Below are 12,584 nucleotides of genomic sequence, written 5' to 3'. Positions count from 1 at the left end.
AATGTTTAACAAAGACCTAGAAGAATTAAAGAACAAACAAACAGAAATGAACAATACAATAACTGAAATGAAAACTACACTAGAAGGAACAGCAGAATAACTGAGGCAGAAGAACAGACAAGTGACCTGGAAGACAGAATGGTGGAATTCACTGCTGTGGAACAGAATAAAGAAAAAAGATGAAAAGAAATGAAGACAGCCTAAGAGACCTCTGGGACAACATTAAACGCAACAACATTCACATTATAGGGGTCCCAGAAGGAGAAGAGAGCGAGAAAGGACCAGAGAAAATATTTTAAGAGATTATAGTCGAAAACTTCCCTAACATGGGAAAGGAAATGGCCACCCAAGTCCAGGAAGTGCAGAGAGTCCCATACAGGATAAACCCAAGGAGAAAAATGCCGAGACACACAGTAATCAAACTGGCAAAAATTAAGGACAAAAAAAATTATTGAAAGCAGCAAGGGAAAAACAACAAATAACATACAAGGGAACTCCCATAAGGTTAACAGCTGATTTCTCAGCAGAAACTCTACAAACCAGAAGGGAGTGGCATGATATACTTAAAGTGATGAAAGGGAAGAACCTACAACCAAGATTACTCTACCCGGCAAGGATCTCATTCAGATTCGATGGAGAAATCAAAAGCTTTACAGACAAGCAAAAGCTAAGAGAATTCAGCACCACCAAACCAGCTCTACAACAAATGCTAAAGGAACTTCTCTAAGTGGGAAACACAAGAGAAGAAAAGTATCTACAATAACAAACCCAAAACAATTAAGAAAATGGTCATAGGAACGTACATATCGATAATTACCTTAAACGTGAATGGATTAAATGCTCCCACCAAAAGACACAGATTGGCTGAATGGATACAAAAACAAGACCCATATATTTGCTGTCTACAAGAGACCCACTTCAGATGCAGGGACACTCAGACCGAAAGTGAGGGGATGGAAAAAGATATTTCATGCAAACGGAAATCAAAAGAAAGCTGGAGTAGCAATACTCATATCAGATAAAATAGACTTTAAAATAAAGAATGTTAAAAGAGACAAGGAAGGACACTACATAATGATCAGGGGATCAATCCAAGAAGAAGATATAACAATTATAAATATATATATGCACCCAACATAGGAGCACCTCAATACATAAGGCAACTGCTAACAGCTATAAAAGAGGAAATTGACAGTAACACAATAATAGTGGGACAGTTTAACACCTCACTTACACCAATGGACAGATCATCCAAAATGAAAATACATAAGGAAACAGAAGCTTTAAATGACACAATGGACCAGACAGATTTAATTGATATTTACAGGACATTCCATCTAAAAACAGCAGATTACACTTTCTTCTCAAGTGCACACAGAACATTCTACGGGATAGATCACATCTTGGGTCACAAATCAAGCCTCAGTAAATTTAATAAAATTGAAATCATATCAAGCATCTTTTCTGACCACAACGTTATGAGATTAGAAATGAATTACAGGGAAAAAACGTAAAAAACACAAACACATGGAGGCTAAACAACACATTACTAAATAACCAAGAGATCACTGAAGAAATCAAAGAGGAAATCAAAAAACACCTAGAGACAAATGACAATGAAAACATGATGATCCAAAACCTACGGGATGCAGCGAAAGCAGTTCTAAGAGGGAAGTGTATAGCTATACAAGTCTACCTCAAGAAAAATCTGAAATAAACAATCTAACCTTACACCTAAAGGAACTAGAGAAAGAAAAACAAACAAAACCCAAAGTTAGCAGAAGGAAAGAAATCATACAGATCAGAGGAGAAGTAAATGAAATAGAAACAAAGAAAACAATAGCAAACATCAATAACCCTAAAAGCTGGTTCTTTGAGAAGATAAACAAAATTGATAAACCATTAGCCAGACTCATCAAGAAAAAGAGGGTGAGTACTCAAATCAATAAAATTAGAAATGAAAAAGGAGAAGTTACAGATACCGCAGAAATACAAAGCATCCTAAGAGACTACTACAAGCAACTCTAGGCCAATAAAATGGACAATCTGGAAGAAATGGACACATCCTTAGAAAGGTATAATGCTCCAGGACTGAACCAGGAAAAAATAGAAAATATGAACAGACCAATCACAAGTAATGAAATTGAAACTGTGATTTTAAATCTTCCAACAAACAAAAGTCCAGGACCAGATGGTTTCACAGGTGAATTCTATCAAACATTTAGGTAAGCGCTAACACCCATCCTTCTCAAACTCTTCCAAAGAACTGCAGAGGAAGGAACACTCCCAAACTCATTCCATGAGGCCACCATCACCCTGATACCAAAACCAGACAAAGATACTACAAAAAAAGAAAATTACAGACCAATATCACTGATGAATATAGATGCAAAAATCCTCAACAAAATACTAGCAAAGAGAATCCAACAACACATTAAAAGGATCATACACCATGTTCAAGTGGGATTTATCCCAGGGATGCAAGGATTCTTCAATATACGCAAATCAATCGATGTGATACACCATATTAACAAATTGAAGAATAAAAACCATATGATAATCTCAATAGATGCAGAAAAAGCTTTTGACAAAATTCAACACCCATTTATGACAAAAACTCTCCAGAAAGTGGGCATAGGGGGAAACCTACCTCAACATAATAAAGGCCATATATGACAAACCCACAGCAAACATCATTCTCAATGGTGAAAAACTGAAAGCATTTCCTCTAAGGTCAGGAACAAGACAAGGATGTCCACTCTCGCCACTATTATTCAACATAGTTTTGGAAGTCCTAGCCACCACAATCAGAGAAGAAAAAGAAATAAAAGGAATACAAATTGGAAAAGAAGACGTTAAACTGTCACTGTTTGCAGATGATATGATACTATACATAGAGAATCCTAAAGATGCCACCAGAAAACTACTGGAGCTAATCAATGAAGTTGGTAAAGTAGCAGGATACAAAATTGATGCACAGAAATCTCTTGCATTCCTATACACTAATGATGAAAAATCTGAAAGAGAAATTAAGGAAACACTCCCATATACCATTACAACAAAAAGAATAAAACACCTAGGAATAAACCCACCTAGGGAGACAAAAGAGCTGTATGCAGAAAACTATAAGACAGTGATGAAAGAAATTAAAGATGATACCAACAGATGGAGAGATATACCATGTTCTTGGATTGGAAGAATCAACATTGTGAAAATGACTATACTACCCAAAGCAATCTACAGATTCAATGCAATCCCTATCAAATTACCAATGCCATATTTTACAGAACTAGAACAAAAAATCTTAAAATTTGTATGGAGACACAAAAGTCCCCGAATAGACAAAGCAGTCTTGAGGGAAAAAAACGGAGCTGAAGGAATCAGACTCCCTGACTTCAGACTATACTACAAAGCTACAGTAATCAAGACAATATGGTACTGGCACAAAAACAGAAACATAGATCCATGGAACAAGATAGAAGGCCCAGAGATAAACCCACACACCTACAGTCAACTAATCTATGACAAAGGAGGCAAGGATATACAATCGAGAAAAGACAGTCTCTTCAATAAGTGGTGCTGGGAAAACTGGACAGCTACATGTAAAAGAATGAAATTAGAACACTCCCTAACACCATACACAAAAATAAACTCAAAATGGAATAGAGACCTAAATGTAAGACCGGACACTATCAAACTCTTAGAGGAAAACATAGGAAGAACACTCTTTGACATAAATCACAGCAAGATCTTTTTTGATCCACCTCCTAGAGTAATGGAAATAAAAACAAAAATAAACAAATGGGACCTAACGGAACTTCAAAGCTTTTGCACGGCAAAGGAAACCATAAACAAGACGAAAAGACAACCCTCAGAATGGGAGAAAATATTTGCAAATGAAGCAACTGACAAAGGATTAACCTCCAAAATATATAAATAGCTCATGCAGTTCAATATTAAAAAAATGAACAACCCAATCCAAAAATGGGCAGAAGACCTAAATAGACATTTCTCCAAAGAAGACCTACAGATGGCCAAGAAGCACATGAAGAGCTGCTCAACATCACTAATTATTAGAGAAATGCAAATCAAAACTACAATGAGGTATCACCTCACACCAGTTAGAATGGGCATCATCAGAAAATCTACAAACAACAGATGGGTGTGGAGAAAAGGGAACCCTCTTGCACTGTTGGTGGGAATGTAAATTGATACAGCCAGTATGGAGGTTCCTTAGAAAACCAAAAATAGAACTAACATATGATCCAGCAATCCCATTACTGGGCATATACCCAGAAAAAAACATAATTCAAAAAGACACATGCACCCCAGTGTTCACTGCAGCATCATTTACAATAGCCAGGTCATGGAAGCAACCTAAATGCCCATCGACAGACAAATGGATAAAGAAGATGTGGTGCATATATACAATGGAGTATTACTCAGCCATAAAAAGGAACGAAATTGGGTCATTTGTTGAGACGTGGATGGATCTAGAGACTGTCATACAGAGTGAAGTAAGTCAGAAAGAGAAAAACAAATATCGCATATTAACGCATGTATGTGGAGCCTAGAAATATGGTACAGATGAACCGGTTTGCAGGGCAGAAATTGAGACACAGATGTAGAGAACAAACGTATGGACACCAAGTGGGGAAAGCCACGGTGGGTGGGGGTGGTGGTGTGATGAATTCGGCAATTGAGATTGATACGTATACACTTATGTGCATAAAATTGCTGACTAATAAGAACCTGCTGTATAAAAAGATAAATAAAATAAAATTAAAAAAAAAGAATCACATTGTATACCTTAAATCTACACAGTACTGCATGTCAATTATATCTCAATAAAGCTGAAAACATTTAAGTTATTTATTTGTAGAAGAAAGTGATGAACAGGTTAATATATCCAGTCATGGCCCCTATCCCACAAGAGTTGACAACCTAAAGAAGACAGCACTGACACAGGCACAATTTAAGAAGTCGAGGAAAAATACACCAACAACTTAGCCACATTAAAGTTACACATGAATTCAATAAAGTATTTACATTATGCTTCCTCCACTTCTCTTTCCTTTTCATGTGCTCTCCAAGAATTTGGAAGGTGAAAAGCAGCCAAAATGAAGTTATATAGGGTTAGAAGTCCTTTTCCCAAATCTTTAATCATCTTTGTGACTCTCCTCTGAAACCATTTCAAGGGAATGCAGAAACACTGGAGCTGTCCTTAGAGAGCAGGAGGAAGGTGGTGGAGGGAGGAGTGAGGGAACAGAAAGGTGGTGAGGTAAACCAAGCCTCACATTTCCACCACAGACACTGTACCAGGTGTGACGTGTGCACCCTCTAAGGGCTCTCCTGCTTCTGGGTGTCCCTGGCTATTATTATAGCTCCCTACTGGGTGTACAGAAGACAGTCGTCATGTCATCCACCTTTTTATCCTCTCCCCTCAACAGTGCCTAAATATTCAGGATCTAGCAAGCATTTTATTTCCACCTGAGTGGGCCTTCTACTTCCTATGCAGAGCTTCAGCAGGCCATACTGTATGCAAGTGTGATTTAAATGAATGCTTAACCAGAGAGCCCAGAAATAAACCCACCCACCTACAGTCAATTAATCTTTGACAAAGGAGGCAAGAATATAAAACAGGAAAAAGACAGTCTCTTCAGCTATTGGTACTGACAAAGTTGGACAGGTGCATGTAAATCAACGAAGTTAGAACACACCCTCTCATCATGCACAAAAATAAACTCAAAATGGCTTAAAGACTTAAACATAAGACATGACACCATAAAACTCCTAGAAGAGAATATAGGCAAAACATTCTCTGACATAAATCATACCAGTGTTTTCTTAGGTCAGTCTCCCAAGGTAACAGAAATAAAAACAAAAGTAAACAAATGGGACCTAATCAAACTTGCAAGCTTTTGCACAGCAAAGGAAACCATAAACAAAACGAAAAGAATGGGAGAAAATATTTGCAAATGATGCACCCAACAAGGGCTTAATTTCCAAAATATACAAACAGCTCATACAACACAACAACAAAAAAACAAACAACCCAATTGAAAAACGGGCAGAAGACCTAAATAGACATTTCTCCAAAGAAGACTTAAAGATGGCCAGTAGGCACATGAAATGATGCTCAACATTGCTAATTATTAGAGAAATGCAAGTCAAAACCACAATGAGATACCAACCCACACTGGTCAGAATGGCCATCATTAAAAAGTCTACAAATAACAAATACTGGAGAGGGTATGGAGAAAAGGGAACCCTCCTACACTGTTAGTGGGAATGTAAGCTGGTGCAGCCACTATGGAAAACAGCATGGAGGTTCCTCAGGAAACTAAAAACAGAATTACCATATGATCTGGCAATCCCACTCCTGGGCATATATCTGAACAAAAGTATAATTCAAAAAGATATATGCACCCCTATGTTCATAGCAGCACTATTCACAATAGCCAAGACATGGAAACAACCTAAATGTCCATCGACAGATGAATGGATAAAGAAGATGTGGTACATATATACAATGGAATACTACTCAACCATAAAAAAGAATGAATAATGCCATTTGCAGCAACATGGGTGTAACCAGAGATTATCAATACTAAGTAAGTCAGAAAGAGAAAGACAAATACCATATGATATCACCTTTATGTGGAATCTAAAATATGGCACAAATGAACCTATCTATGAAACAGAAAGAGACGCAGACATAGAGAACAGACCTGTGGTTGCTCAGCAGGGGCGGGGAATGAACTGGGAGTTTGGGGTTAGTAGATGGAAACTATTACATATAGAATGGATAAACAGGTCCTACTGTAGAGCACAGGGAACTATATTCAATATCCTGGGATAAACCATAATGGAAAAGAATATGAAAAAGAATGTCTATATATGTATAACTGAGTCACTTTGCTGTACACCAGAAATTAACACAACATTGTATATCAACTATATTTCAATTTAAAAAAAGAAGAAAAAAATAAAAGGATATTTACCTTTTTAAGTTGGTCCTGTCGCCACTATCTGAGCTTGCCACAGACGAAGTATCATAGGAGTGAGAATCAATAGTATCAATATTTAACAATGTAGGATCTTCAAGAACAAAAGAATCATCTTCGTCATCAGTCTAAATTAGAAGAACATGGATAAATAAATTCAAAATTCCAAATACTCTATAAGTCAAATAGGCGTTAATGGGTTTCTCCAAAACACTCATATGCTTATTCTGTTTTTCACCCATTTTTCACGCATTGTTGTTGACCAGAGAGGCATAGTACAGAATTAAATTTCAACTCTAGTTATCTCTCCCTACAAAGAGTTCACTCCAAAAATTTCTTTCTTGTAGCTGGAAGAAGTAGGAGCAGTAATGCAGATTATTGTTAGTTGCCAAATATTTCTTAAAATTCAAACGTGTATAGATGCTTTACTAGTTAACTAACAGCCAATGGCTAATTGAAGAAAATAAATACCACCTGACTATAGATAGTTTACCTTAAGAAATATGACAAGCAGACAGAAGAAAGGCATTCTGGGTTGGAAACAGCATGTGCAAACACAGTGATTTCACAATATGAATTTTGCCCATGAAAAAGGAAGTAGTCTAAAATGAATGGAGTATTTGAGTAGGAGTTGGAGGTGATCCTAGAAAGATAAGCTGGGATCCAAATTGTAAAAGTCTTATATTCCATTAAGCTAGGTGATAGGAGGGCCCTATTTGTCCACCACTGTAACCCTAGTGCCTAGTACAATGCCTGACACATAATCAGTACTCATTTACTTAATAAATTAATGTACTATATATAGTAGGCAGTGGGAAGGCAACTGAGATCTTTAAAAAATGTACACATGATGGGAACCATGCTTTAGAAAGATAAATGGGGCAGTGTGAAGATGGATGAGAGTAGAGGAGGAGACAGGCAGGGAGACTAATAAGAACCAGCAAGATGGCTATTGCAATGTCAAGGAAAGACAGGAGAGTTCAGTCTAGGAATGCAGCAGAAGGGGTCAAGAGAAGGAATAAGGAAAGAGACGTTACTGAGGTAAAATCCAAAATTCCTGGTTACCATTTAAACAGTGTGTTTTGAGGGGTTGGGGGGGTTAAGAAAGAAGTCAAAGAAGATTCCAAGGTTTCCAGCTTGAGCAACTAGCAAAAGGTGATACTACTAACTGAGATAAGAAAGCAAAAAGAATAGCAGATAAAGCAGAATGAGTTTAGCTTTGAACAAGCTGATTCTGGGCAACAGACATTAAAGAAAAAAGTTCTGATCTTACCTCCTCTTTCAGCTGGACTACCTTCTGCCTTATCATTTCCATTCATATTCTTAAGAGAGCAGAGCAGTCCATACTCATTAACTCCACTTTCTCCACCCATTACCAGCTACTGACTACTACTCTTGCTGAAGTTACTAGTCAAATCCACCAGCCTGTTTTCCGTTAGCATGCTCTTGTCCTGTACGCATCACTTAACACTACTGGCCATGCCCCACTTCTTGAAACTTTCTCTTCCCTTTGTTTCCAATACATCTCTTTGCTACTCCTCCAACTTATGTGGCCTCTTCTATCAGTCATGTTCTCTACTTGTCCTCAGCCCAACCTTTAAGTGATGTTGTTCCCCAGGATTATATTCTTGTCTCTTCCTACTTCACACACTTCCTACATGAACAAGCTAATCCATACTTATAGTTTCAAGTATGATGTCATGCTAATGACTCCATGCTAATGTCATGCTAATGTATCTTTAGTACCAACATTTCTCTTGCAGTTTAGGCCATGTTTCTGACTGTTTTTCAGATATCTCCACACACAAGATTGCTAAGAACAGGATGAGGGTTAGCAAGGAGCTACTGTGTTACTTGAGAGCTGTACAAGAATGGAAGGACTGCCATAAGGAAAGGTAACAGAAACAATTCATAAATAAGAACTGCAGCACCAAGGTCTTAAGCAAGAGAATCAATCAGGATCTTATCTGATTTTCTTAAGCAGCCAGAGACATAATTAAAGAAAACAGATTAGCTAAATTAAGCCAGGGTTGAGGCTTACAGGATAAGTGGGGGGAAAAAAATGAGGAAGAGAATTGAGGGTATCAATAAGGCTGAATTTAAAATTACTAGCTACACAGCAGAGCTATCAATTCTCACAAATTGATGTGTAAAATCTACATAAGCCTATCAAACTTCAGCTGGGGTGTATGTGTGTGTGTGTGTGTGTGTGTGTGTGTGTGTGTGTGAACTAGTAAAGTGATTCTCAAACTTACGTGGAAATGAAAAAGACCAAGAATAAGCAAGGCAATCTTGAAGAACAACAACAAAGCTGGAAGATTTGAAACTGCTAGATATCAAGACCTATTATAAAGGTTCAGACATCAGAGTGTGCTATTGGGGCAAGTATAGAAAGACCCATGAAATCACACCAACACATATATGATCACCTGATTTAAAACAGAAGTGACACCGCAGAAAAGAATGGTGCTCAGTAAGTGCTGCTGCCTCATACCGCACACCATCACACACAAAAATTTCAGATTAATTGCAGATCTAATGTGAAAGGCAGAACAATGAAGATTTTAAAACAAAATAAGATAGCATCATCATGACTTTGGAATCTGCAAAATTTTCTTCAACTGGACGCACCAAAAAACTAATCATAATGGAAAAATTTAATAAGCTGAACTACTACTAAGAACTTCTGCTCATCAAAAGAAACCATTGAGAGTGAAAAAGTAACCCACAGAATGGAAGAAGATATTTGCAATACATATATCTAATAAAAACTTATATCCATCAAATATAAAGAACTCTTATAAATAAGTTTTTAAAAAATCAATTGAATAGAAAAGTGGGCGAAAGACATGAAAAAGCAATTCACAAAAGAGATATCCAAATGGCCAGAACATACAAAGGTACCCCAATTTCATCAGTCTTCAGGGAAATTCAGATTAAAACTATGATGTGATATCACTACACACCTACAACTATGGATGGCTAAAGTGAAAAAGAGAGAAAAATTCAGAAGTTGATGAGGATATGGTAACCAGAACTTCCATATATTGCTGTAGGAAGTATATATTATCACAACCACTTTGAGGAACCTGTGGCAGTATCAACCAAAGCTGAACATGCCCATACCTGGTGACCTAGCAATTCTACTCTTAGGTACATACCCAGCAGAAATGTGTGTGAGTGCGTGTGTATGTATGTGTACACATGTGTGTATGTATCTAAAGATATGAATAAGAATATTCACAGCAGCACTCTTCATAGCAGCCAGAAACCAGATATTATAAAACTGCCCATAAACAGTTGAATGAATAAATAATGGTATATAACAAAGAATTTTATACAACAATGGGAATGGATGAACAATTGCATGCAGCAAAAATATGAATAAATCTAAAAACACAATATCGAGGGAAGTAAGTCAGATGCACAAAAGCACAAACTGTATAATTCCATTTATATGAAGTTCAAAGCAGCCAAGGCAGTCAATGCCGGTAGAAGTCAGGATAGTGATTATCCTGGTTGGGTACTGAAGGAGCACAAGAGGAGCTTCTGGGATGCTAGTAATGTTTCATTTCTTCATCTGGACTCTGGTTACACAGAGCATTCTCTTTGTGAAAATTCACCAAGCAGTACACTTACGACCTGTGCACTTTTTCTATATGTATGTTGTACCTCAATTAAAAGTTCAAAAGAAATTTCTGGCTGCACAATCCAACAGTAGAACTGAAGTGAAGCCAGGGCTACTCTCAGACACTGGGAGACTAAGAAGGATCAAGAGACTTGGTCCTGAAGAGGTCAAAGAGCATGTTTAATGGAAGTAAGAGAACGTGGGGGTAGGGGGAGGATTGTTAGGATTAGAGAACAAAATTTCAAAATTAAAAACCTCAGAAGTAGCATGGTTTCAAAGGATGACAAGGCCTAGTAACATTATTTCATGCCCTAAATTCTGAGATTTAGGATGTCTCAGTCATCTCTTTCTGTAAAATATCTTGGATGTACACTTCTTCCTAGCACCTCGTCAGGTTGATATTAATGAACTTCATAGAATATACGCACCCACGTATCCTGAAGTAAGTGCTTATTTATTTACACTTTCTACTTGTCTTTTTTTTCTTTCTTAAAATCATTTTCTTTCATACTTCTTCCCCCTTTTTCTCTTCATAACATTCTACAACTTAAATTATTTTTACTTTCACTTATTCCCTTGCCTCGCTCCCTGGTGGTATGAAAGCTGGCCAATTTCCAGTCCTATTTCTCTCTCAAAGTCAGAGACTGTCATGCAGCACTTTATAATCCCAGCATCTAACACTATGACCCAAATACACAAGGCACCCAAATTACTATTGAAGATGATAACAGTATCATCCTCTCAGTAAACCACTAATGACTATACTTGCCGTTACCAGTAGATAAGTAAATATTGCAAAGACAGTTTTCCTTCATTATGAACTACAGTCTCATTCATGAGCATTATTTTCTTTGCCATTATTATATAAAGATGTACAAATAGGGCTTTGTACGCAGTCCTCTAAGATTATTTTTATTCTTCACTTAGTAACTGAAATAATATGTGATTAAGACCATGTTATCAAAACTGACTAAAATTAATCTCTTCATTGCTAAATGAAAGATTTCCTCTATATTAGGAAGCAATAAATAACCATCACTGTAACAGGATATTCTTTCATTGACCAAAGACTTCTTTGTCAAAATTAAAAACGCTTAAGTCTTATTAACACAGATCATACATAACATTTCTGAAGTTAAAATACATTCAAAGAATGTATTCAAAGAAACAGCGACATCAAGCTGATATTTTTTAAAAAAGAGATAAAAGAAAAATAAAAGATACAATTCACTGAGAAGGTAGTTTGCAAGTATAGATAAAGAAGTTATAAAGACCAGGGCCCAACCCACTCAGACATATGGGGTCAGCGGGCATTTCTATTGAGGAAGCTTTGCACCATTATCTTTTAGAAAACACAACTATGTATCTGAAATAGATTTTTAAAAATCTTTCTGAGGGCTTCCCTCGAGGTTAAGAGTCCGCCTGCCGATGCAGGGGACACGGGTTCGTGCCATGGTCTGGGAAGATCCCACATGCCGCAGAGCGGCTAGGCCTGTGAGCCATGGCTGCTGAGCCTGCACGTCCGGAGCCTGTGCTCCGCAACGAGAGAGGCCACAACAGTGAGAGGCCCAGTGAGAGGCCCACGTACTGCAAAAAAAAAAAAAAAAAAAATCTTTCTCAAATTAGAAGCTAAAGCCTCCAATGGGAGTCTTAAGCAAGTTTTTAAAGATCAAGAAGACTGAGCTGAAGAATTGTCAGCAGATGCAGGGTACAAAAAAACTGGCACACTTCACCAACATGTACTTCCACAGAGTTCCTTTATAAAGCCTTTATGATCTGCTAATTCAGAAAGGAACATCATTTCATAACTCTAAAAACCTTTTTAATAGAGATGGTATTCACAAGATAAACTATGGAGGCTTCGTTTTCTTTATACAGAACAGTGATGAAGTACATTACAAGGCTGCAGATGCTCTTTTGTATCAGAGGACGAGCTATTTGAATATCAC

General features: G+C 37.2%; 1 protein-coding gene across 1 annotated transcript in view; it reads right to left on the bottom strand.

Moving 5' to 3' along the window:
* VPS8 (VPS8 subunit of CORVET complex) overlaps nt 1-12,584 on the bottom strand; it is a 308,471-nt gene that overhangs the window by 287,216 nt on the left and 8,671 nt on the right. Inside the window, 1 exon segment of the mRNA XM_032630703.1 lies at nt 7,005-7,135. Coding sequence (XP_032486594.1) covers nt 7,005-7,135 — 131 coding nt within the window.

The sequence above is a fragment of the Phocoena sinus genome, chromosome 4 (genome assembly GCF_008692025.1).
Source record: "Phocoena sinus isolate mPhoSin1 chromosome 4, mPhoSin1.pri, whole genome shotgun sequence".
Lineage (NCBI taxonomy): Eukaryota > Metazoa > Chordata > Mammalia > Artiodactyla > Phocoenidae > Phocoena > Phocoena sinus.
This window is presented reverse-complemented; position numbering and strand designations above follow the sequence as displayed.